General features: G+C 40.4%; 1 protein-coding gene across 6 annotated transcripts in view; it reads left to right on the forward strand.

Moving 5' to 3' along the window:
* The window catches only part of nlgn1 (neuroligin 1), a 230,850-nt gene that overhangs the window by 76,575 nt on the left and 126,363 nt on the right, over positions 1-27,912 (forward strand). For 5 of the 6 annotated variants that reach the window (XM_033325954.1, XM_026345810.1, XM_026345808.1 and 2 more), the window contains one exon: positions 1,905-2,057. In XM_033325954.1, the coding sequence (XP_033181845.1) occupies positions 1,905-2,057 (153 nt within the window). Of the gene's footprint in view, positions 1-1,859; positions 2,058-27,912 lie in introns of all 6 variants that reach the window. The other variant, XM_026345812.1, reaches the window with a different exon arrangement.

Here is a 27,912-nt window from a genome sequence, read left to right on the forward strand (position 1 = left end):
AACCCACCAATGATCCATCCATCATCTTAACCACTTGTCCTCTTAAGGATCACAGGAATGCTTGAGCCCTTTCCCAGCTGTCATTGGGCGAGAGGCGGGGTACACCCTGGACAGGTCACCAGTCCATCGCAGGGAAGACATACAGAGACAGACGACCATCATCAACACTCACATTCACACCTATGGTCAATTTAGAGTAACCGATCAACCGTAAGCCCTAACTCTAACCTGCATGTCTTTGGAGGTGGAAAGAAAGAAAGAGTACCCAGAAAGAACCCATGCAAACTCTACACAGAAAGGTGGATTCAAACCCAGCTCCTTCTTGTTGTGAGGTGACAGTGCTAACCATGACACCACCATGCTACGTCGTAAACCTACAAAATGTCATTTTAACCAGTTAACTAACCAATTAACTAAACAAGTCACATAAATCATACAGATGTGCACTCTTTCCATTACAGTAATTTGAGGGATGCTTTTTAGCAATTTAAGAAGCATAACCTGGTGTTAGATCAGAACTTTACTACAGTTTTTCTGCCTCCTGGATTTGGAGTACCTAAAACACACACTCCTCGACACAAACACCATCCTCGTGCCACTCGTCTCCCCTTCACAGTAGAAGGTTGTTTTATTCTCTCATCTTGGTAACACATTCCCATTTTCTTACTTGTTTAATTTTTTATTCCCTGTAGATTCACTGATCTCTCTCTGGACCAGAGTCCCTCAGCGCTTAAAATATCAATGGGCTAAACGACGTGTGCTGCGCTCCGTGTACTGATGGAGGTAGTTAGGAAGCAAGATGAAAAGCTTCGTCACTGGGATGCAGAAAGATGAAAGTGAAACCTCGTTTTGAACGTGGGTTTCAGAATGTTGTTAGATCTTCTCATCCTTTTAGCTCAAAACCAGGCCCATTTTAGAACAGCGTCAAGGGCTAGGGCTTTACAATGCAGCCCCGCTTTCTTCTACTCTCATCAGCCTGATACAACACATATTAATACACCTAATACTGCTGTTAACTGTGGGCTAACCATTCTCCTGACCCTGGCCTTGTATTTACCAGTTGCAACTACAAATAAAGACAGAAAAAATACCTTTGTTAAATGAAACACATGCTTCTTTTGTGCAATATAAAGAATTCCAGTATGGCAACTTATCATGTACCCCATATCTACTTAGCTGCTGTTCTTACACATGGTTGCACTGTAAATTAAAGGCTGAATCAACATTTTGTCTCTCGCATAAAACTTTTTTAAAATCCGCAAAACGGACAAGTGCCTCGTTCATTTTTTAGCTCTTGTTTAATTTCCCCTGGTGCCAATATGTGCTCACATTCATTCATATTCAGAAAATCAAGGCAAACTTGTCCCTGCAGCTAAATTACCATGACACGAACCTGAATTTAAATGTAAGTTTCAATAAAGCGCTGCCTTTTCATAAAAACACAATATGCTGATTTCTTATTTTTACTATTAGATTTTCAACTGGATAAATCACACACGTTTTCCCTCAGAATGGCGTGACAGGTTAGATTGCCACTTTTGCATGCTGACAGTCCATTGCCTGGAGGAAAATTAAAACTTGCCACATTAAATTTCCTTTCATTAACATATTGGATTTAAAATGGGTTAATAAATAAATAAAAAACAACACTTTTTCCAATCACCACAAACATGTCACAGCCTTCTTGTAGAGAAATGAATGGTTTGACGTCTCAAACTAACAAGGTTCCCCATGTTAAAAAGCCAGTGTGCCAAGATGACTTAGAATTCAAAAAAAATAATATTAAATATGTGGCCAAAGCCCCCTAAAGCACTGAAATTGCATCTCTGGCTGCCACCTTCAATCTGTCATCTAATCAGTCCCTCTGCCTTTCCACTTCCTCCTCTTCTTCCCCCCTCCTTCAGACATTAGGGAGAGTGGAAGCCCTAAGCCGGTGATGGTTTTCATCCATGGGGGCTCCTACATGGAAGGAACTGGGAATATGTTTGACGGCAGCATCCTGGCCAGCTATGGGAATGTGATTGTCATAACTGTCAACTACCGACTGGGCGTCCTAGGTAAGGAGCTGCTTATAAGTGTGATATAAAAGAACTGCTGCTGTGTCTGTTCTGTCTTTGTTCTGTCTCTTTTTCTGGGGGATTCTTTTAGTTCATCATAAATGATATTGTCCTTTTTCTGGATTGTTTTAATTACTAAACTAAGCATGAAGCCTAAATCGAAGAACTACCAGGAATCTACTTTGTTGTTGTTGCTGTTGGTTGAATTCCGGGATTCAGCTGAGTCTGATGAGGGTCTGATTTCATGATGGCATGTTCTGCTGGTCATGATATTCCAAACAGCTGACTTAGCATAAGTGCAAATATCTTTCGCTTAACTTAGTGAGAAGGCTAACATTAGTTTCTTTATTTCCTGCTTCAGTAATTCTTTTGATGAATCTCTTTTGGTGCCTTTACTGGTTGCATTCCAGAGATAAACTTAACTTGGGTTCTTTATGTTGATCTTTCTCACTTTCTTCCGTCCCTCGTTTTTGGTCCTTCCATGTACTGCTGCTGGTGATAGTCCATAGAGTTTAAGTTTAACATGTATGCTAAGACTGGGAAAGTATTTTCCCCTCCTTCCTTCCTTCCTACCTACCTACCCTTCTTCCTTCCCCTTCCAGAACTAGATTATTTGATTGGAGTCTGAGCTCTGTCTGGTATAAGCATTTGCTTTCATGGCTTACTTGGTCTTGCTTACCTGCTGTTGCTCTTTCATTGCTCCTATCATCACTATGCAGAAGGTTTATGTCTGCTTTATGTCTATATAATATTTGGTTGCTTCAAGGCAAAATAACTGTAGAACAGTGTATAAAAAAATAGCATTTCCATTGCAGCATGTGATAATACAGATTGTTGGAAGTATTGTAGTCATGTTACTAGTAGCCATTATAAAGAAAATTTGCCATATGTAAAGCTTAATTCCAAACACGTTTAATTGCACTCTTTGACATTCTAATGTTGCCGTTGTGATTTGCTGATTTGTTGTTGTATAAGCTGTTCTTGTACTAACACATGTATATATGTTGAAAACCATGTATCCACTGAAGAGCTGAATACTGTGGGCTTTGACCTGTTTCTCCTGTTTTGAAGTATCTACCCTCCCTGTCTGCTTTCTTATTTTTGGTAGTCTTTAATCTGTCTTGGCAATGTCTTCTCTCATCCTCTGTCCCCTTCTTTTGTTGTATTCCTAGCTCTGTTTACTTCCTTTTCTATCTTATCTATCTATCACTTCTCATCAGTCTAATTCCGAATTCCTCTTCTTCTGTGTGTGGATGTCACTATTTTCCCCAGAGGGCAGGTATATACTGTGACACATGAAGGAAACGATTCTCTGCCTCCGTCCAAAATGAGATTATGCTGTCATTTGTTTAGATAGCAGGAGCTGATTCCATTTCCATTTAGTTTCGCTTGCGCTGGTTTTTCTTCCTATTAAACTACTATACAGCACTATCCATTCACTCAGGTAAAACACCATCTTTCTGGGGTCGTGTGTGCATATATCTGTGTGCATGTCCCTATAAAGAATGAACATAAAGGTAGTTTTTTGACATTTTCCTAGCGCAAACAGAATGTGAATTGCAGTGTTAATGTTCTCAGCAGGTGGTCTGGATAGTGTCTCTGTTCTCTCATGAGTTTTTCTGGCACTGATTTCTTTTACACAACTTAAGATTTATTATTTTACTTTGCAAATGCTCAATGACATGCATAATGTTTTCTTTCATTTAATAGGATGAAACATCCTGAAATCAACTTTGCTATTATAGAAGTCGAGTAACAGAACCTTAAATTAAATGCTAAAAATTGTGGCTTTCATCATGGAGATGTATCTGTCAGTCAGCCAATGGCTAGATGACCAATCCCTCATAGCAACGTTCAAGCCCTGCCAAAACCACAAAAGTGGATATAAAAGAAAATACTTAATCATCTGTAGCTTCCAATCATCCAATTCTTTTCAGTACCTACTTATTGCTTTTTAAGGTTCTGTGGGTCCTGGGGGCTCTGCCAATGTGTAGGACGAATCCATGCTTTGGGTAATGTATACAGATGGTGATTTAGTACATTCTGTGCAAACAGTGTGACTATACATTTACAGCTACAGACATTTCACAGTTCCACAGTCCAAAACCCTGCATGTGTTCATTGGTGAGATTCAAATCCTCGACATTTGTGTTTCGAGGCAGAAGGAAGTACCAACCTTTGATTACATTAATGCTCAATTTACACACCTGATATATTCTGTAGCTAAATCAAATGTTAATATATTGTTAGCTGTGGAATCTATCTTAACTCTCACACATTTATTTCATGCCTTAACATGTGAGAATGTTTTTTTGTTTGTTTTATTGTTGTAAATTGAATCATTTTGAGTTGTGGGCTCTCAGTTTGGTAACAGGAGTAAAATATTTGTTTAAATAAAGTAAAATACAAACACAAAGAAAAAAAAACACAATCACCCAATCGTATTTTATAACCTTATATTCTTCCACACTGAATTCTCAGTCGCCTGTATGAGTTGTGTCCTTCGCTTGCACTCTCAGTGTCTCCTCATCTTGCTCTTTGTGTCTGTCTGATGTGTGAGCTCTTAACTGCTGCAGGCCTCACAGTGTTGAGGGAAACTGTATCCCTGCTGGTTAACATGAGGCGCCGCTGTTTGCTCTCAGATTAGACTCTGTGTTTGTGTTTACCCCCGTGGCAATGGACAAAAGCATACGGCTTTACCTCACCAAACATGTGATGGTGTGTGCGTGTGTGTATGTGTGAGTGACAGAGAGGGGAGTGTGTACTCAGCTACAGAAGGTGTAGGACTCATAACCGCTGGGCCTCCCAGTCAGTCATCCAGTTTCTTAGTAAGTTCATAAGTGAAGTAAGTAACTCAACTGCCATACCCATCTTAACAAGCTATTTAGTCTAGTATTGAGTACAGTGAAACAGATACATGTTGCCTTTATTCCCTGATGTTGTCTCTGTACTTACTTTGTCATCGACCTTCAAAGTCAGAGTAGGGCTTATTTAAAGCAGCCAGAAATGTTAGCGTCTATTCATTTGGAGATGCTGATCTACTGAAAGAACTCGATGCTCTTGCACCAGATATTTTTCTCCTTGGCTTAGTGTGTGTGTGTGTGTGTGTGTGTGTTTGTGTTTATGTATCTGCAAGGGTGATTGCTTTGCAGAAATCCATTAGTGGCTTTGAATACGCAGAGCTGCAGACGCAAAGCTATATTTATAGTTTTACATCCTTGGCAACAATGGATTTGGCCATGGGGCACGTATATACTATGGTACTGTCAGTGTCTGTCCACAGAGGTGTATGGGTTTAATGAATTAAGAGTTCCTCCCTTGTGCAGACGGAGTGTTAATGGAAGACATGGTATAGTGCTGCCAAAGTGCCATTGTGGCAAATATTTTTTTTCTTTCCCATATCCCTGCTGGTTTATATTGCGGGACTGCTGCTTGGTTGGTTTTGTTTTACCTTACTCTTGAACTCTGGATCATACACTACTTTTTGGGTTACATACACAACTGTATATTGTTGCAGTTGAAACCAGTACTTTAAGCTAAACTACAACATTGGACTCATCCTAAGAGTGTTTATTTTGTACCTAAACCTAAACAACATGTCTTTGTGCCCTAAACCCAACCACATTGATATGTTTGCAGATTTATAATCCAGTGTTATGTTAAAGTGTGTTATCATAGCCATGCCAATAAGTGATGGTCGCTGCCATTTGAGTGGGGTAAGGACCAACAATGTGGTTGTTTAAGTTGGAGGACATGTTGGAAATTGGTGATTCTCACTGATACTAAAAGATCATATATTTTCAAATGGTTGTTTTAAACTATATATTCCTAATACTCAATTAATATGATCTAATTGTTAGAATTAGTGAGTTCGTGGCTATGTGCAGTATAATCAGTTAAACCTAAATCTAAATATGCATAGGTCTGCTGATCTAAGATGATCTATAATGGTGATAGCACAAACCACAAAGCCACAAAAGTTGACTGAAGCTACTGGTACAGTACATTAATCCAATACCTCCCAAGGAGGGTTGTTTTTTCTTGTAATTCCAAACAGCAGACTATGCCTTTATGGCCAGGCCCTCACAGTGTTGAGTTTGTTTCAGCCCAGCCAAAACCTTTAATCATGCTGATTGATGAGGTGCATTTCCCTGACTCAAACCTTCTCCAAATACCCCTTCCATTCCAGCCATACATCAGCCATTCGGCCAATTCATCAAGTCTCTGATTGTTTTAAGATATACCTGGCCAGTAAAATATCCATTTTTCTGCACAGCACTGCTTCTCCACCTCTGCCTTGCTTTCAGCAGCGTGATCACAATCGAAGAAAAAAGTCCTGGCATGAGATAACATCGTGCAAGGAAAAGGACCAGAAAGTAGACAGAGGTAGTAAACAAGTTGCAGATGTAGGCATCATTTATTGATCATATGTATTTGGATTTGTGTAGTGATTACACAGTAATTCATATACAATCTGCCTATGTACAGTTCTTGGGAATTTATTTGTCCTACAAGAGAACAACTGGAGCCATTTATTATACAACCATCTGCAATAGTCCAAATGTAGAGAAGATTTCTAGCATGTATACTTGTCATTTTTCAGAATGCAGTAAACACGTGTATCAGATCCAACTATGGATTTAATTGTATCCAAATTAGGAGTTATTGTGTTTGCTTGAGGATCCTCTCACACAGACATCATCGCTAATGTTTACCCTTCCCAAATATTACTCTCTTTCTTATATATCTTTTTTTTTCTTTCCTTATTCTACAATAATTGGCCTTTCTCTTTCCTGTTAGTTTTTGTCCTCTTAGCAGAGGGTTGAGGACTATTATTTTCATGCTTATTAATTTAATTCTTCCCAAAACAAATACCCAGATGATTTGGGTTCATTACTCCTTATGTGCCTCTGTGTCATCTCTTCTCTCGCCTTGCCTCCTCCTTGCTAGTTGCCCTGATGCAGCTTGCTCAGAGAGTCATGGGATGTATTTGACCCTTAAACAAAGTGCTTTACTCGAGTATTTATTAGTGGCTAATCATAACTTCTCCTTAAAATGCAGGAGTTGGTCTGAGCACTTTGTTTTAATATTGCAACATTGTTAAAACTGGTTTTTGCTTAATGTGATGGATAAAGATTATTTTGAAAGTTGTACATCCTTCAAAACCCTCAACAACACTGCATGGCTATAAATATCACAATCCAGTTTTTGCACAGTGAAATGTTACTTACCTAACTAATTATTATTAACTAATGATCCACATTAATATGACCAACAGTATGTATGTACTGTATATATGTTAAAATTTATTTTGCAGAGATCTTTCATAGATGTTGACGTCTTCATTAATCCATTTTGTGTAACCAAGTGTCAGTATTTTTGCACCAAGGCCATTGTACATTGCAGACTCCACAGTGTGTGTGTGTGTGTGTTTATGTGCTATTGGCAGACCTTTGCCATGCTGCTTGGATGCTCTCACCAGTAAATTAGCCAAGTGAGTCTCAAACATCCCCCCCGTTATTTTAGGGCAGAGGGAGCTTTGATCAGTTGATAGGCTGCACTGAGACATGCTGTAATAGTTGTTGATACATTTCTTACTTCCCCCTTCTGCAATGTGCCAAAATACCACTACTGCTGAAAGAAATGATTCCAGATATTTGAGATTTGTACCAAATATCTATTTTCTATATTGCCTCTAGGTATGGGCAGACAGTCAGAGGGATTGATTGCAAGATAATATACTACAAGCTCAAAGACTCTGTGTCCTTTACATAATGAAGTAACCACAAGTGAGCAGAGTCATTAGAACATAGAGCAGTACAATCAAATTTCTGACCAAACAGAGACAGATAACATGATCAGAGACCATAACTTTCTATCAGATTTGGTGTGAAATCTGTCCAAATTTGTCCTTTGATTAGAATGCCGTCTGCTCAAGTCGGTATGGTTCATATTAGACAGAATTATTTGATTTATTTTTCTGACGTAAATGGTCGGATTGAGCTTTTATTAAATTCCAATCCAAAATGAAAGTCATCATCAGCCAGTTCTACAGTGGAAATATTTGTGCTGTAATGATCTGTATGATGTTTCAGCCTGTGTGAAAATACAATTTTATGTCAATACTGAGGTCCTTGTTCAGGGTCCTTGGTCAAAATATCATCTAATAGGGCCATCATTACAGATGTGTTGGCAACACTCAGTGCTGCTTATTGTATCTTGTTGCTTAAACCTGCAAGACTGGGTTCACCATTTGAAAACCTATTTGCTTTTTGTTAGTGCTGTCTTGGTGTCACATTGTAGTACAGTACTCTCCTGGCTTTTGTGAGGCTCAACCTGCTCTTGCTCTGAGCGTGTTGCTCATTTGGCTCATAATGATTTATTCAACGAGTGGGTTACAATGCTATTGGCATCCATGCTATGCTAATGGTGATATGGCAAGAGCAGGGTTGTCGTGGCAAGGTTTGCAACAGCTCTGCTGATGCGTCAGAGATTGGATAAATCTGGCTCATCCGGGACAACACAAGACCATCTGGGCATGCTCCACTGTGCCAGGCCTCTCTAGACACAACTATATCCACTTGCCACTAACTCACCATTTTGAACAAAATAATATGCATGTCAATATACATGGCTACAGCCAAAGTCCAATATAATATCTTACAGATTTCTAAAGTCAATCACTGCATGTACTGTACCATTGTTATTGATTTTGTTCAGCCATTTGTTTCTGAGGGCATAATGGCAGCACTTGAACAGAATGGAAAATGGTGCCAACGATCTAAGTCAGCACCATTTGTAGACAAAATTTATGTGAAACAATTAGTAGTAGGGAGTACAATTTGGCAGGGAATTGGTGGTACAAACAATCAAAAGTCGACACACTAACCAGTGCCTCTTGGCTTAAAGGTAAACATCAAAGTTTATTAAGCTAGTGTGGACTGAGCAAATGCCATCTGCTCATAAATACCATGTGATATAGTTGGAAACAAAAAAAGTGGTAAATTGATCTCCATTTGAGTTATTTAACTTTGTTTCACAAGCTACTTATCTGTGGTTATCATTACCTTTTAATATTTGAGCATATAACTTTTATTAATCCAAAGGCTGCCAGGACTGGACCATTTCTTTTTTCTCCAAATCTACAACATTGTCTGCCATAGTGTCACTTTAAATCTTGCTGTGGGACACCAGAGACAAAGCTGTTAAATTCTGAATGTGAGATATTTTCAAATGAAGTCAAGTCAGTTACCAAATTCCTTGGTAAATCTGGAAAAAAAATCACGGTCATGCTTTAATAATAAAAAAATATCTCTGATAATGTATCATTAAGCTGCTTGTCTCTTGTGTCTACCAGGAGAAATGAGTTATGATATTTCTGTGTAACACCAAAGTAGTTCAATGAAACCAGCAGCCACATTATATTCTTATGAACCCTGTCTCAGAAAAACAATTTGCTAAACTAAACTGCAACTCCTACTGGATTACATTTAATATTAACTTAATGATCTATGTAGTCAATTAAGGATACGATGCAAATATGTATGTATGGATTGGGCCACGTTTTCTGTGGGTCTGACTGCAAGTGTGGTGGCTGAACCCAGCCCAAGCCAAACGGAATTACGTTTTTTTGTGATGTTTTTCTAATATGGGCCTCTAACATAGCGAACCTTGGGTTCAAGCGTCAGTCTTCTGAACCCTATTCAAACCTATTAACCTATGGATATTGATTGGTCAAGTTGGGTTTAGTTTGGGTGTCCACTCTCGAATTCAGCTTTGTATGGTACCATCCACTCCAGCCGACCCCTCTGGCACAGAATACAAACATATATGCTGTTGCAGTTTAGTTGCACCAGAACCTCATGTTTCAAAGACGTTGTTTATGTATGCATGTGCATGCTTTTCTTGACACACTCTAAGCCAGGGTGGCCAACCCTGACCCTCAAGAGCCGCTATCCCTTCCCTACCTACTGCTGATTGTGTGGATCCGGTGTACTCAGCCAATCTAAAACTGTAAAAGCAGGGATGGTTGGTAAACAAGTAGGACAATGGGCCTTGAGGACCAGGATTGCCCAACCCTGCTCCAAACTAACTAATGACCCTCCCTCATATCCTTTGCTGCACTGTTTTGCTTGAGTCACTTCTCTTTCTCCTTCTCTGCCTACATGTATGATATAACCTATATACTAAAACCACTAACACCACATATACTGACTACTAACCGAAGCAAATACTACTAAAAATACTAATTCTACTAATCTGAACTAATCAGCAGACTGTGATTAACAATGCTGAAATTACTTTGATTATTTGTTGGTTGTTTTTTTCTCTTTCTACTTACCTAACTGCTAGAATTGACTCTGTAAGGTCTGAAAACTCATACAGCTGCATTTTTAAGTAACTATAGTCTACTAACCACATTTGAGAAAATGCACATTAACATTACAAATGTTCAACTCAGTATGAGCTTTGTGATATATTTTTTTTCTTCCTGCCTTCTTCTCTTTTGATTCCTTTACTTGTTTTTTCTTTTCTTACTTTTCTTGTCATGTCAGTTCCTTGTTGTCTGCCTAAAATGTATTCTGTCTAATCCTGTCTAATAAAGCGATGAAGCCAATGTGTCTTGCTAACTGCAAGCAGTTTGTCTTTGTTGCAACTAAAGTTGATGTTTGCATGATAACTGTTTGTAAAAGTCGCAGCAGTTGTATTAGTACAACTGATTTGTGATATTTAGATTTACATTTAGTCATTTGGCAGACACTTTTATGCAAAGCAACTTACAAGTAAGGTACAAGGCCAAGGGCAGCAATCTTACCACTACACTATCCAGCTGTTGTGTGAATATACAAGATATATATAAGATATCTGACCCTGAACACTACGAGTATATCCAACTGTTCTGTGTACCCACTCTAGGGTTGGATGGGGTTGGGGTCTAATCCAGCTTGCTTCAGGTGAGAGGCAGAGTACATCGTGAAGATGAAGACATTTCTATCACATATATTTTCACATTTTCAAATTATTTGAATTCATATTTTTTTCTCATCATTTCAGTACTGAACAATAGACAGTGATGGAGAGCAACTCTGAATTACACAGGTAGAACAGTAAATCTACTACTCTATCAGCATCTTTACTAAGTTAGATGATACAGCTTTGTGGTTAGATTGCAGTTACAATTAGGGTTACTGTTACTGTTGTCCTGGCTAACAGCAGATTGCTTGGAGAATACAAAAAAAAAAAAGATGTGCCCACCTCCTGATAACAGATAATAAATGATCTATTTTAGTGTTTCTCATACTAAAACTAATTCCCCACATACTTTTTGGGGAATTCTGTGTTTGGGTTACACCAGACCTCTAGTCTGTCCCAGTTCAACAGTTAACACATTAGTCCATTCTCTATTAGTTTGAGGGTCATCTACGTGTGTTGTGCCTAAACTCAGACAAGTTTTATTATTCTTCTGCAGTGTTTTTCATCTTGCCGCTCTCGCATGGATGAGGTACTCTGTTGTGTGCCACAAAGAAACATTTGGCCTGCTATGCAGTATTAATTTAGAAAGGTCCCCCACTTCTGGCAAGGTTCACTGTTGTTCCAAATCCCCTCCATTTGTTATTCGTGTCTTTCTCTGTGGATCTCTAAAAAACTACGATTCTTTGAAATAGCTTTGTAACCCTTCCCAGACTGATCCATGCAGTTGGTCGAGAAACAGAGATATTCCCAACAAGAAGCACTTCTGTGCAACCTGCATGTGTAGATATCTGATAGTGTGTGTGGATGTAGAAACACTTTTCAGGCAGTGTTATTTATTGATCAAAGTTTCAGCCCAGTGCTTGTGTGTGTGTGTGTGTGTGTGTGTAATGGGGCTAGTACAGTAGACAGACACATGTAGCAGCAGGATCAAACTGTGCAGCGTGCAACCGCCCTGACCCCTGCAAACTACATATGTAGGGGAGTGGACCAATCCTGTCTCTGAGCAACTGCCTGGCTGTGTTGTGATATTTTTGAAGTCATACACACTTATGACTATCTCGACCTAAGCGAACCGCCAACCCTTTATGAACCCCAGCATGGTGGTTTGCTTCCCGCCTCCTCCCTGATTCCTGGCCCCATTTTAAAAGTGTGCCTGACAAGACACTGAACCACGAACCCTTGGTGCCTCAAGGGGGCAGCCTGTCCATAAAGAATTTCCCCAAGGGCATTATAAAGTATCAATTTGTATTATTATCATCCACTGTCTGGTTTTGACCTGTTTTGTTTCTCAACTATTCAATTATCATACTATCAGCCGGCACCAAAGCAAACCATCACCAATGAGCAATAAAGAGGGCAGAAAGAGTGAGCGAAGAGAACGATGAAGGGAACACGTGATTTAAGACTCGCTGGGGGTCGTCCACCCTGCATGACACTACCCATCTGATTGGTTATCAGCACGAGTCACAAATCTGCCGTTGCCATATTTTTAGAGGTCAGATAGAAGCGTCTTGCTGAGACACCCGGCAGCCAGGGAGGGAGAGGAGAACAGCATAAGTGTGTGTGTTAAAGACATGAATGGAGTGTGTTTTGTGAGGTTAGATCTATCTTATTTTAGTCATTATGTGGCTTTTATTAAATATGATGTGAGATATCCTCTGAAAATAACAATGTGCAATAAAAATAAATAGGGGACTGCATGTTTAATTCTTAATGTATCTGTGCAGTCATTTTAAAAGCTAAAATAATTAGTTTATCCCAAAAACAGGATTAATGATCAGCCTAGAAATCTTGTAATTGATAAATAACACCAGCTGCTTTGTTTCAAAATCTAAAGGTCAGACACAGACTGTGGACCATTATTTTGAAGATTAACGTGACTGCTTCCTGCCTCATCTGCAATGCGAAAGTTGCACTCCTATAGGAATACAATTCCAAAGTGGTCCCGAGCAGCCACATATACCTAAGTAACCTTATATAAACTTGAACTAGATTACATTTAAAAAATAAAAACATTAAATATTAGCCCTAATAACATCTGTCCTGTGCTACACCGGCAAAACCGGCAGTGACACACTGCTGGTTATTGCTATTGCATTGAATCCATTTCAAAACCAAACCTCATTTTAGCTGAACTGCAGTGTCTGTTTGTTTTCAGATTGTGTGGGAGTGTGTTTGTATGCAGTGTATGTGTTGGGAAAGAGTGAGAGATGAGTTTTTTTTTTTTTTTTTTTTTTTAAGCAGCAGATGGTAAGCGGAGGATGAGAAATAGCCGACCGAATGAAAGCGGTGGTACTTTTGCTTTGGATCTTTACTTTACTTCTCTCTTTCTGTTTCCTCCCCCTATTTCCATCTTTGTCAACCGCTTGTTCTCTTGGGCAAAGAGCGATGTTGATTGGTGCACCTTTTTTACGCTACAGAACAATAACGCAACAAACATGTAAGAGTGGAATACAGAAAGACAGTGGAAGCTTTCTCTGCCTATAACTGACTCTTGCAACACTTGACGTTCCTGCCATTCCCACCCCGAGGTTCATTTGCTATTGCTATAAAAGCATCAAATATGTAGTTATAGTATGTTGCTGCAAATTATAAGCCAGAATATGACGCACATCATTTCAAATCATACTCAGGAAATGCACAAGACTGCATGTGTGCAGGTGTGCCCTCAGCTTGTGTCAGTGAGTTGGTAGATTTTAAAATGAAAACACAATGATGAACTGATAGTTCGACCTGAAGTGAACATGAAGTCATTTATGTCATAAGGCAGCAACTCGAGGCATTGTGATGAAGGTGTAAACGGTGATGCAGACTCCTAGAACGACAGCTGTCAAAATCACCCCGCTGTGCTCCATTAAATCACCTTTCAGTTTCAGTTCTACAACAGCAGCAGTTTGTTTTGCATGTGTTTTAGTGATATTTAGCAGGTGAGCACACCCCTACAGAGCTGCTGAGACTTTGGCATTTTATTCATGCTGAGGTTAATGAGTGTTTTATAGCAAGAAGCTCTGGACAGAATTTAGACAGTCACGCTGACATTCTCTGTGTGGTTATAGCCCATACTAAGTATACACTGAAAGCCTTTAAACCCAGAGACTTTTTTAGAATGTAGAGCCATCAAAGTGTCATGAAATTACTATAATTGGCAAAAAAATGTTGTAATGAAAAACCCCACTCATATTGTAAGGGACCAGATAACATTTTGCCCATAGGGCAGCAAAATGTCTAGAAACGTCCTGAGTTGGGTGAAATAGTAGACAGAGTGACCAAACTGGCAACTATCTATGGTATATTTCAGAAGACTCTCCAATTAGTTGTGTCAGAAAGTAAGGACGAGCTACTAATGTTGTTTAGGTGAGGGACTAGTTCAAAGCTCAGTGTGATCCACAATTTACCATGGATGATGCTTTTGTAGTGTAACCTTAAAATGACTCATCATGGTTTCCTCAACATAAAGCCAGTGGGGTTTTTATAACTGGGTCTTGAATTGTCACACAAAATAAATTTTGTAGGAAACAAAAATGTATGCCACTTCCAGCAAACTCATCTTTTCTAGTAATCATGATGATTTTATTATTTTATTAGCCTAAATCTGATCTCCTGAAGTGAAAACCTATTGTCAGGTTATAAACAAACCACACCATGGACTTCAACATCACCACTAAACTTGCAAATTCCTATTGGATGTAACACACGTACCTCTTACTTTGTGATCATAGCAATCATAGTGTCCATTGCAAGCCTTAGGTCCTTTTCTCAAAGAACGGAGGTTGTAACTTTTACTGATCCCAGGAAGCGAACCACCAACCATGGGGTTAGTTTACAACTGCCGACTGCCCTACCAACTGAGTAACTCAGCACTCTATTTACGTTTCCAGTTGCTTCATCAACAGGTCCAGGAGAGAGTCCCCAACCAGAATACGATACATACAACAATATAAGTGCAATCAAACTTTACCTTCCCACCCCCCCTTGACTTAAATGACAAACTTCCTCTGCTGGCACTGTATGACCGCCTCCTGGGAATCACTTTTTACAAAGCTTTACATTAATGCAGTGATCCTCTCCCGTGTGTCTGCCGCTGCTCTCGCTCTCTTTGCAATCACTGCATCTCACTGCTAAATAGTCCGTTTTACAGAATACATCTGCAATATTGCCTTCTCGCTTTGTTCTAACACAAATCCCATAATCCTCTCAAAGGTCAGCCCTTTCTTTTCTCTCTGCTTCCACTCCCTCCACTATCCATGTATTCATTTGTTTTTCCCTGATGGAAATAATAGAACAATATGGAGGATAAGGTGGAGGAGGTGGAGGAGGACGGGGTGAATGGGGATCCTGTTGTTTCTCTCCATCTCCCCTAAGCATTGCTGCCGTCTCTTGCTCTTGTTTCTTTTTGTCTCAATTCATTTGAATTCAGTTGAATTATTTATTGGCATAAGAGTATTTTCAAAAGCCAACAATCAGCACTTTATGCATTCTTACTACACTGACATGCTTGGTATTATTCCACTGTACACAAGTCATCAATATCTGTAATAAAAGAAAACAGAGCGCTTTGTTATATGAATAATTCAAAGGCCAGAAAATGGATATGTGTGTATTTGTGTCTGTTTGCATTAAAGTGTATGCCAGCTCACAAATTCCTGGCTGACATCACCATAACATCTGGCAAGCAATTTCAGATGTAAACTAACCTTTAGCTAACTCTGGTACATTTATACAAATGTATAAATTTATACAAATGTATACATTTATACAAATGTATAACTGTACATTGTCCGTTTGTGACAAAGGAAAGAAATTGTAACGATTGTAATTATCAATTATAGCGCTGCACACGGCACAGTAAAGTTTCAGACTGTAAAACTAAAACAAGCTACAGTGAGTGAGCAACTTAAAAAGATGTGTGAAAACAAACCCAATGCAAGAAATTAGGAAATCTTAGCATCTAGCATGTAAACATGGCTCAATGGGGCACCGACCTACCACCAGTAGGCCAGTAGGTTTGTTGGCATAAAGATGTAGCCTCCTACTGTTGCAGTGCCAATGTCTTATAGATCATATTAACTAATTGCATCCATCTTCTTGATATTTACCATCCAAACCTTGTCATTTCCTGCTATTGTAACTTTACCATCATGCGGACGATTCTCCGCCACTAAATCAGCTTCACTCTGTCGGCGCTAAATAAGCTACGGGATCTGGGTTTGTGGTCCTGTCCAGCCAGAGACAGCGAGTCACAAAACATATTGTTGAGTATTGTTTGTTTCTAGGGCTGTTTATAATATAATTAAAGTTATTCCTTATTGTGCCATGTTGTTTTGTCGTGACTTGGAAATTAAAAACAAAAAAGGCCAGCCGGAAGAAGACGAACAAACACGCCCTCGAGCCTTTAGTGCAGCTAAACACGGTGTCACGGTGGCTAAATTAGAGAAGGAGGTGCAGCGTCAACACCACAGACTCGCTGCTTGATTTGCATGTGCAAAATTAATCTGCAGCATATTGTGTCCTGCTGATCCTCATTAGAGAAGGAACCATTAATATCAACCACTTAATCATCAATATTAATATGCATAATTATTAATAATTCTGTTTTCCCCTGCAACATGACGACACTGCAGGGCCTCAGCTACTTGTGTTTACACCAACATCTATCTTCATTATACACACACCTTCTATTAATCAGCTCTCCTTCCTTCCTCTCTCTCTCTCCCTCCCTCTCTCTCTCTGTACGCATGTGTCTTTCTCTTCTTCTGTCTGTCTGAAGTGTCTCACTTGATTACTGTTTGGGATGCAAATGATCTCTCGGTGCCTGTCTTCAGTGTGGTGCATTTTAATTAGCATGACATTAAAAAAAGAATGTGTACTGTATGTGCTTGGTGGCACAAACACAGAACAAGAACAAAAATAAAACATTAAATTTCTCTGTGAAAAGCTGTAATATGTGTTGTGTTTAGGATAATTATTCCAAACAATAATGACAGCTTCATATGTAATATAGAGTGCAAGTGTGCTGATGTGCTAACATCTGCCATGACATCACACCAGTCAGGTCTAACCAGCACCCAGAAGAACTGGTTTGCATTAGTGGTCCAGTCATATCAGCTGTGTGTTTGTGCAGGTATGTACTTGTGTATTAGTGCAGGGAACTGGAGTAGAGATCTATAATCGCTGGCCTTGCAGGTTCATAACTGGCCTCGTGGGAGCCGTGAACTGGTCATGGTGTTGACAAGTTGTTTGTCTGTATATATATGTGTGTGTGTGTGCGTGTGTGTGTATGTGCGTGTTTGTGTTCGAGAAAGTTGGTGTGTGCATGGGCTTCTCTGTTGGAGCAATGAAAGCGCAGGAGCATTTCATTTACTGCCCCAGGGAGACCTTTCCACCGTCATTCGGTTATTGACGCCCACCATCCTAACCACTGCTGCTGACCCAGCTCACAGCCTCAGCCTGGCCTATAAAAGCCTGCATGTAACCAAAGTTAGAACCTTATACGAACCACTGCAAGTCTATTCTCGTCACGCAGAGTGTCACTTTTTAAATAGTTATGCATGTCAGATAAAGAGGGAGACAACATAGACACGGACACAGTTTCTCAGAGTGACACACGGGGAACAAAGCTGTAGTTAAACAGTTTTTTAGAGAAAATTTTAACACTGCTGTCTGCTTGTGAGTCATAACTTCAATTCATCCCACTGGCTTAGTTAAACATATTGTCAGAAGTACATTTACATCAGTACAGCAGTAAACTACAATTTTGAGGTGTTTGTACTTTACTGGAGCATGTCCATCTTATGTACCACTACAATTCACAGCATAAAGTGTATTCAGCAATATCTGAATCTGAAAATACCTAAATGAGATGTTAATGGAAAAGCAGTGAAACTTTTTATTTTAATAATTAAAGTTTTTTTAGGTTGCCTTTGTCCCCTGTTGCTTTCTAATTAGGTAAATCTTCTTCTTGGTAAATTGCTATATATAATTATTGTACATTATTGCTGCATAGCACTATTATATTATGTCACTAAGGGAATTCAATATGAGGCACATTTCCATGATCCCAAATCTCCAAAGTCATCTTTAAAGCTACAAAATGGAACTCTGGGGAATCTAGCTGGCTGTAGCATTAGGCTCTAAATCAATCCACGTTGCTTTGTCTCTCCTCAGCTATACGTTCCACAGCCCTTCAGGAATTAGTCTTATGAAATTCCAATAAATAAGAAGCTTATTTATATGTATGTGGAGCATATATAGAACATATATACGGTTCAGTAGTTAATATATTAGTATAATATTGGTTCATCCTCAAAGGTCTGACCCAGGTTGTAGTTGTAGTACAGTCTCCAGAAGTGCTGGTGCAAGCGTTGACAGTAAATTTGAAAGCAAGTACTCACCTTAGCTGTATCGTGGCTGGCCTCCAGTTTAACTCGACGGCCCCTAAGGCACATCTCGAACTCTAACTAACTTATTATCTCAGTGCCTCGTGGTATGGAAGGCCAAGACAAGACTATTCTGTTGGCAGTCGGAGGTGAGCTTGGCAGACTGACTCCAGCTCATCATTACCACCTTTGCCACCCTTCCTTCTTCCTTCTCTTCATGTTCCACCGTGTGTGATCCAAAAGACATCTATTCCTGCAAATATACCAAGACATACATGGCCACGCTTTCAATGTGCTTTCAGGTTGAATTGTACACAAACCACAGTGTGGTAGGCTCATAGAGTGGTGTCACGGCATATCATGATATCATGGCATAGATTCCCAGACACCCTGTTGTTCTCTCCAAGAATGTTTTCTTTTTGTGGCTGATAAAAATACAAGAGAGTTTGTCTGTAACTGTCACAGCATGTGTGTGTGTGTGTGTGTGTGCGCGCACAGTTCTGGGCAATAGAGCAACATCTGTTGTGCCTGAGGGCCACACAGATCCTCAGCCAGGGGTCTGTCCCACGCAGCACATACACACTTATTCTTAGCCACCTTTTTTTCAGGTTGTTGTCACATCCCTCGCCCCGTTTGTGTGTGTGTGTGTGTGTGTGTGTGTGTGTGTGTGTGTGTGTGTGTGTGGTATACATGCCTTTGTTAAATTGTGAATGGCAAACTCTAATCCACTATCATGATAACTTTTAAAGGACTTCTCAAGGGCTGTAGGTTGGTTTTAGACTTTCTATAGTTGTGAAGACATCCCCTAGTTCCCTCACCTAAACCCACTTCTGTGTGTGTGTGGGTTTGCTTTTCTCTTATTATCTCTGTCTCAATTTGGGGACTGTGCTCAGTCTGTAGAACACTTGGGATTTGCCAAATAGCCCAAAACACTCAGCTCCACCACACACACACATATGCACAGAAGCAGTGTTTCTATGTTTGGAGTTTGCACATGGCAATTGGTTTCTTGTAGAACCCCTAGGGCGACCAAATGGTGACTAATCACCAAGGGTGGTAGAATATGTGTGCATGTGTGTGTGTAAGTGAGCCACGGTCTGTACCTAGACAGTGTGTATTTTAGCAGGAGGAACCTTTCTATGGGGCTATGAGTGAGTGGTAACCTTAAAACACTGAAAACACGCTAAGAAATGAGACAAAGTTCCGAATTGTTCGTAAAAATAAATGTGTGTGCACACACTCTGGCATGTGTGCATGCAGCTCCATGATTCATACTGTTAAGGACATTACAAGTGACACATGGTATTAATCACAGTAATCCAATTCTCTTTATCAGTACCCACTGCTGTGCTTTAATGAGCGATCCACATAGAGAGGCTCTCACATAGGCAGGGTGTTGTTGGAAGATAACCGACTCGCTAACTGTCTCTCTTTAACCACACACGCCTTCTTGTCAACCTCACATCTCAGTCTAGTCAAAATACATGAACATTCTTTCTTAAATAGCACTTCTATTTTATATGTGTATTGAAAATGAATAAAATGTGTTAAATGAAGTGTGAGTTGAGAAGCCAGCATTCAAATGCTGCTCGATTCTACCTTCAGTGTCTTTCTGTGCAAAGAGCAACTGGTAGTGTGGTAGGTAGACAGAAATAGTTGACTTCTTCATCTTTTTGCTCTTATCTTGCCGTAAATTCTTTGTTTTTTTTTAAATTAAAACAGCATTTCTGTACCCTTAAAAAACAGCATCTCCAAAATTAAGCTTCTTGATGAAGAAGTATCATTTACTTTTTTCCACGACACCACTCTACTAGCTAATTTACAATATGATATAATATATGTTTGTCTCCAAAGGAAAATATTTCTTGCGCTATGTCAGAAAGCATTATCGAGACAGCTGGGAGACAAAACCTATTCAGTCACTCCTTTGAGCCCAGATTGATCATACAAACTGGTGGGAGTTGAAATTGCATCTTACTTTTACATTCATTTTAAGAAAAGCAAGTTTAGATTTCAGCTCAGCTGAAAGTTTGCCATATCATGCATGCGTCCTATAACTAATTAAGTATATCTATTAATGAAATCTTGTATGTAGTAGAGGCGCTGAGCTGCCTGAAAATCCAACACTTTCCAAAAGGTGACAAAACACATTCTCAGTGCACAGCACAATAATTCAATTTGTTATAGCTTGTTTGTCATGCCAGCGAATATACAGTGAGCCATGGGTAATCTGTATCCTACTTGAAATAACTACTTTGCACCAAGGGGGAAATTATCTTAAACTGTGATATTACTTGACACCTTGCTGATCTCTTATTAGCAGGTGTCATGCATTATGCATTTGAATTTCCAACTGCTGTGAAAGTCCGGGGAAACCTTGCAACAGAACATGATAGTTTTTCTAAGCATCGGTATTACAGGCCACATAGTCAGCAGTGACAGTGGGCAAGCAGTGGAAGCCTTTTTGGCACTGTGCGGTCTTGCTGTGAGAGCTGCAATCACATTCAAGTGATTGTGATTGGCCTGGCTTGAAGGAAATTGATTTAGCTGCTCAAGTCCTGGATGTGGAGTGCTTCTCTGATATCATTGGCTTGGAGAGCAATACTGTAAGAGAACAACAGAGTTGCCAAGAGAAAGAGAAATAATAATGGTTTACCGGACGCGTTGCTCTGCAGCCTGATTTAACCTTAGCAACTGTCACTGGTATTTCACAGCAGTTGGACAGCGGTGTTTAAAGGCCTTTAAAGTAGAACACAACTGTAAAATAGTGCACAAATAACAAATACCCTGATTGACTAAAGTCCTTCAACTTTCAGGTGCAGACTCGTCATCACACTTGTCTTTCCTTTTCTATTTGGGCTCACATTGAGGGTGCCCACTTTGATACTGAATAACTCTTATACCATTGCTTTCTCTGGTCCTGGTCTACTGTGGGTCACTGCCTCCCAAGTAGAAAAACACTGATAACATGGACCTTTTTTTCTGTCCTTATATTTCTAGTCAGCTGTTAGCTGTTACCCAACAAGAGGGAAACTCAAAACACCAAAACAAAAGTAATCAATCATATTACTGAACAACAAAGTAATATTAGCACACATTTGGTCTTACATTTACTTGGCAGTTATTGGACGTTGTCCTCAAATAACAAAATCATGAAAGTTCTTTTCTTTTGCTAATACTATACTAAACGATGAAATCAGAGTTTAATGGATGTATTTACAAATGGACATCAGGAATATAAATCTGCATATCTTTGCTTGCTGCATGTATTTCAGTCCTACAGTATATACATGGCCGTTGGAAAAAGCTGAGCTGGGGAAGCCTGCATATCTTACCCACAGGTACATGAAATTGTACAAACGTACATCTGTCAACCCACCACCTCCATGAAAGTGACTAAATCCTTTCAAATAAGTCCTTTTCCATTGTGTGTGTCTCTGTTATTAACTGACAGTCAGGAAACAGTGTGTTTCTCATTTTGCTAATAGATCAACAGAAACCTATTGACCACTAGTTACACCAACCACATCCCCTCTTTTTTCAGGCTGCACCTAATAATAATTGGGGTCAGTATTTTTATTTACTTATGTTGTTAAACTTTCCAGTCATACGGTCAGTTCCCAGTTGGCCCAAGCAAAACCTCCCTCCTCTGGTTTTCTACGTACTTCTCCTTGTTGTTTCTGTCTCACTTTCTTTTTTCAAACGTGGGATTGCTTCCGCGGGCTGCAGACCTCTGCAACCTTATCTGACCACAACTATCGATCTGTTACTAAGGGGTCTGTATCAGAGTCCGTAACCTCTGTGTTTATGGGGCTGATCCAGAGTGAGCAGCAGTATCATAGTGCAATCTCTGCTGTGGCACGATCCCTTTGTGTTTAAATCAGCAGTGCCAATACGACCACACAACTTTTGGCACAGTGTTTTCTTTTTTTCTACTTAGGACCATCTGTGATTGCACTGCTACAGTTTTGTCATGGATACAGCTCTATTCAAAAAACTACACCAAGTGGTGCACAACACAGTTAGCACTATTACTGGAGGAATGCTATCAGGAAGGCAGTCGCACCTATATTCATACATATACTTCTGTCCATACTCACCCACAAAGTCAAAAAGCATTCACATGTTAGCATTAGTGTATTTGGAAGTTTTGCATTTGTATCCAGCATGAGGTTGATAGCTATTCCTGATCCATTTGGGGTCCGGTGGAAATGTTTTTGCATGTGTGTGTGTGTATTTTTGGCAGGGATGATTGCACGGCTTCTCTAATGAGTAATACTCTTCTACTTGTCGAATCGTCTCCTCTCCCTCCGCCCACCTCCAACTGTCGCTCCATCCCGCATTTGTCAGGCTCCCTTGGTTTATGTGTTTTTAAATGCAATTTCACCTATTTAAATTTTAACAGTGAAGTATTGTTTTCATTAGCGAGTGACAATAAATGGGATATTTAAACAGCTGACTGGCTTTTCAATTTCACATCTCGAGCATCACGGCCAGACAAGCTTCATAACGGCTCAGCCACAGGAGGAGGAGAGACAAAGAGCGAAGCAAGGTGTGTGTGTGTGTGTGGAGGGAGGGGGGGCAACGAAGGGCAAAGAATGGATTCACTAACAGCTAATGCAATTTAATTTTAGTCAGAGATGAAATTGAAAGATTTGCATTTCAGTGTTCCAAGTGTGGCTCCGCAGACGTATTAGGAGTGTAGGGAAATTAGCTGCCCACTGGAGAACAGCAGCAGTGGATTAGACTTTGTTTTATCTATGACATCGTAAATACCTTTTTTATATCAATAGCAATCTCTTTTTTTTTTTTTATTGATTGATATTTTCGATTACATGTCGGTATTTCTTATGAGGAACCAAAAAGTGAGGCTGTAATTGGACAGCATTGGTTGACATGACATGGATTGATCTGTTAAGTCAGTTACATCACTGTATGTGTAATTCAGTTAATTAAAGAAAACACTAGTGCATCAGTCCATGTTTTATTTGAAGATGGGGCATTTAACTGATAATTTGACGTTAAAACAATAAACCTAAAAGAAAGTTAATACAGTATTTTGAACATTTGAATGCTCCACAGTCGATGATAACAGAAGCAGAGAGGACCTGCGCTCTCCAGTCCTCAGTCATTATAAACACATGTTGCCTGAACATTAAGTTCCATTTATGGAACGTCGTGACTCACTGGATCACTTGGGAAGTGGTTACGGCCAGAATAATATTGGTGCAGCGCTTATTGCCATATTTAGAAAAGCTGCATCAGATACATTATCCTCGCTGAGGCAAATTAAACAATCCGCGATTGTCCTGTGGAATGCATCAAATTAAACTTGATCTATTTTTACATCACAGCGAAGCCGGGGGGGGCAGTAGTGGTCCTGAGTGTTCTTGTAGTGAACACCGTGTTCATTCTTATTGCAGCAAAGGCAGATCAGGGAGCCGGACACGTAGATCTACTGTATGTTGTTCTTACTCAGATGGACTAGTTAGTGACTAATGTGGGTGTTAATGGTAATTTGCCAGTGATGATGCTGCTGCCTCCTGATTGCCACTTAAATCTTTTGCTTCATTCACAACTGTTAGATAAAGATCAGAGACAAAACTGTGTCTTTCAAAAAAAAATGTGGCACAAGCATCCACTTGGACTCAAGGATGAACTGATTAGTTTTTTGGTGGTCAAAGGTCAAGATCACTCTAAAAAAACCTATATATCACTCTAAATGGAACTGGCCCGGATGATGCTGCTCTACTCGACTGATTGTTTCTCTGCACGCCTCCAATCTCCAATGATTAATACAACTCCCATCAACAGCAATGACAACACAACCTTGTCAGTGTCGGCTACAGTCTTGACTTTGGAGCATTTAGACAGAATTGAAAAGATCCAAACCACAGTCAAACAGAGTAGCAGCAGCATTCTCGAGGATGTAGACCGGGACCATTTGTTCAGCGGGGAAGTCGTCAGTGCAGCCCACTTGTTCACTGATGATGTCTTGCTTTATGTGTGTGTGTGTGTGTGTGCAGATCTGGAATTAGACGAAGAATCCCCCCCCCCCCCCCTTCCCCACTCCCCACCCCACCCCCCCCCCCCACCCCAATAAAAAACTTGAAATGCAACTCGTATACAGCTTGGGCAAACTTTCACTTGCTGTTTCTGTTTGTGTGTTCTCGGGTGTTTCTCTCTCTGTCTTTGATGCACGAGGCAGGTTGTTTGATAGAGACATGACAGCTTCACACAGCTGTGTGTGTGTGTGTGTGTGTGTGTGTGTGTGTGTGCGTGCGTGCTTCTATTGACAGCTCCAGATTGCTGTGAAATGCACAGAGAGAACAGTCTATTCCCTTTTCAGTCTGAAGCACAGGCAACATCCATCACCACTGACACAGAGATAGAGCGGTGGAGGTGGGGTGTGTGTGTGTGTGTGTGTGTGTGTATTTGGGGGGGGTAGTAGTGAAAGTGACAGGTGAATGAGTGATCTTAATTCTGAAGGTTTTTTTTTTTTTAATGCACATCAGGTTACATTAGAAAGAAAAATGCAGAAGAGGAAAGAGGTGTGGATGACATGCTGCTGGTTTCCTCCTCCTCTTCTCTGCGGTTTTCGGGTTTCATTCTACCACCTGACCCCAAAACAACCCACATACCAATACACAAACAAAACAAACTTTTCATTTAGCGTTCAGCTATTGTGGCCAAGCTGCTGAGGACAGAGGGGTAACAGTTAAAACAGCCCCCCCCTCTCACTCTTTCTCCTCTCATGCTATAATTTACCCTCATTCGTTTGCCCTTCTCTCAAATTGACCATTAGCCTCCTTAACTTCCAGGAGCTTTGACGTATCATTCTCTTTTCTACCTCGCCCCTTTCCTTTTCCTTTTTTTTTCCCAACATCACATCCTCCCCCTTGCTTTGCTTCCTCCCCCTCCCCTCCCTGCTTCCATTCCATCTCTCTTTTTATCTGATTAGGACTAGAGTTATAACTCCTTCCAGTAGATCTATATAGTTTTCTATCCTATTTAAAAGGGCATCCATTGGATTACATCTTGTTAGGGTTATAGGATTGATGGCTCACGTGCGCGCACAACCAACACACAACTACACCCTCTGCAAACGGCCGCAAGCATCGCTAATGCACGAGCATTAAGGTGAAGCATATTCATGCTTGCTTATGCAAAAGCACGTTTAGAGATGTATTAACACTGTATCTGCATTTACAGCATGTGCATGTGCAGAGAGATGCGCTGGCACGCATGGCGTCCTGTGGCTAACTGTGCAGTCAGCTGTCTTGGAAAATATTAATATTTGATTGGCGATGCGTTGACGGACTTGAATCAAGGCTGAAAATGAGCTTAATCAGAACTCCACTAATAAATATGGCACATGCTTCTGTTGCTAATGCGCCATACAAGTAATTAAAAAGTGAAGGTTGGGGTTTGGCACAGGTGTCATTCAACTTGAGGACCAATGTGATGGAATGACTACAGAAACCTTAAAATGTAGAAGTGTGAAAAGCAGTGTCAGATACTGACAGTGTGTCATAATCAGTATGTCGTAATCAAGTGCCACCTTTTGGCTCAGGTAAAGGTGAAGCAGAAGCCTGACTTCGTCACTGCCTGTTCTTAGATGCCGTCTTGTTCAATTTCTGCCCTTGCAATACATGCTTATAATTAATCACATAATTTCCTTGGTGGTACTTTACACTGGGAAAAACAGATGGGTGAGATTGCCTTCAACTCCGTGACATCCCCTGTTAGAAGTCCTTCTAGCCCAATGAAAAGCCTTTTATATTCCAGCAACACCGTGACTCGCGGGAGCGCTGTGATCAGACACAGGGCTGTATGTACTGTACAGTAATGTAATGGCTGTTGCGGCCTTAGTGCGTTTGTGTCTCAGCTGTCCCAGAATTCACTGAGTAGATGTTGTTTCCCTTCTAGTGGAGCTCTCTATGTTACTGTCGCCGCAGCAGCCTGCATATCCACTTCACTGTTGAGCCGGTCTATAGCTGGAGGAGAAAGTGAAGAAGAGGAAAAGGAGGAGTGAGATTCCACTCTAATTCTGTGCTCTTGACTTGAAGAGATTGCTCGGGCAATTATTGCAGAGCCTTTGCTCGGGGTAAATCAATCTAAATGGAACAGGCCTGGATGATGCTGCTCTACTTGACCGACTCTGTTCCTTCCTACTTCTCATTTCCTCAGTCGCTTTCCTCGCACTCAAGTGACTTGGAGGAGGAGACGTGCACACGCAAGCGTAGCCATACACACACACACACACACACGCGTGGACAAAATGTTCTTCCATAAGTAATCAAATAAATTAATTCCGCTCTAAGCTGCACATCAGTTGCTCTGAAGTAGGAAATAGAAGGTTTTCACAGTTGTAAGGGTGCGTTAGAGGAGCAAAAATACAAACCTAGACCACTAAATAAATGAACTGACTCGATCGTTACAAGTTCCAAGTAGTTTTCACCAACGCCTTTGAGCCTGTTTCCACCCTGTATTAACATTCATTCTGGTTGGCGATGTAGCAGAACGCCTGGTTCTGTCAAGGCTTCTTGTTATCTTGATTCTGACTGCATTTGGTAGACAGCTCTGGCAGACTTGTCAATACATGTCAAATCTAAGAGAAATGAAGCTTCTGTGGGCTCTGGGTCTAGTGAGGGCTTCCCCTGGGCTCATGCACGTGTCACAGTGTGGCTCAAGTGTGGACAAATGGGTGGGCGGTTGACATATAAATTCTGACTAAAAGTAAGAAAAAAACGCTAAGGCTTACGTAGCAGAAGCTGGGTGAAAAGTCAGGGACGACAACCACCAACTGCTCTTCCTGATAAACTGACTGTATCACCCAGCTCCTGCAGGGAGAAGCCGAATCCTCCTGACTAGACGCTACCATACATCCCGGTAACCCTCTAAATATAGCTTCTGTTTGTTGGCCTCTAGTCTCCTAAACGAGCAGAGATAAGCCTCTCCTTAACAATTACATTAGAGATAACCCTAACATTAACTAATAAGATAAACCTCCCATAACCCATTTCCTGTCTTTGCACACACGTACTTGCAGTGTCTGTGTGGGGCATGTGCGCACATCACATCTCTACGTTGTCCGTCTGATATCAGCCCTTGTTCGCTCGCTCTATCACTTTCCCCAATACCCAGGTTTAGTTTAGTGCTCACACAACCCCCCATTATGCTGCGTAATTGCGCATGCTAATCATTTTGCCATTATGATTTCACAGCGTGTCGTTGCTTATCAGTAATGTGTCTGTTTTGCCAGTTTGTTTTATTTATTTATTTATTTTTGCTGTTCAGTATCTGCATGACAAAATACAGAACTGTCTAAAGCTTGAATCACCACCTCATAAAAGTATTTGGATATATTAATACTTTAATATTTGCGTCCTTATTCTTTGCAGCCAATGAGCGTCTGACGCCACCTAGATGTTGGGTTTGTTCCCTGGTGATGATCCGCCAGTTCTTTGCTACAGCTCCATTCATTTCTTGCTTAGTTTTTGAGA

This window comes from Anabas testudineus, chromosome 4 (genome assembly GCF_900324465.2).
Source record: "Anabas testudineus chromosome 4, fAnaTes1.2, whole genome shotgun sequence".
NCBI lineage: Eukaryota > Metazoa > Chordata > Actinopteri > Anabantiformes > Anabantidae > Anabas > Anabas testudineus.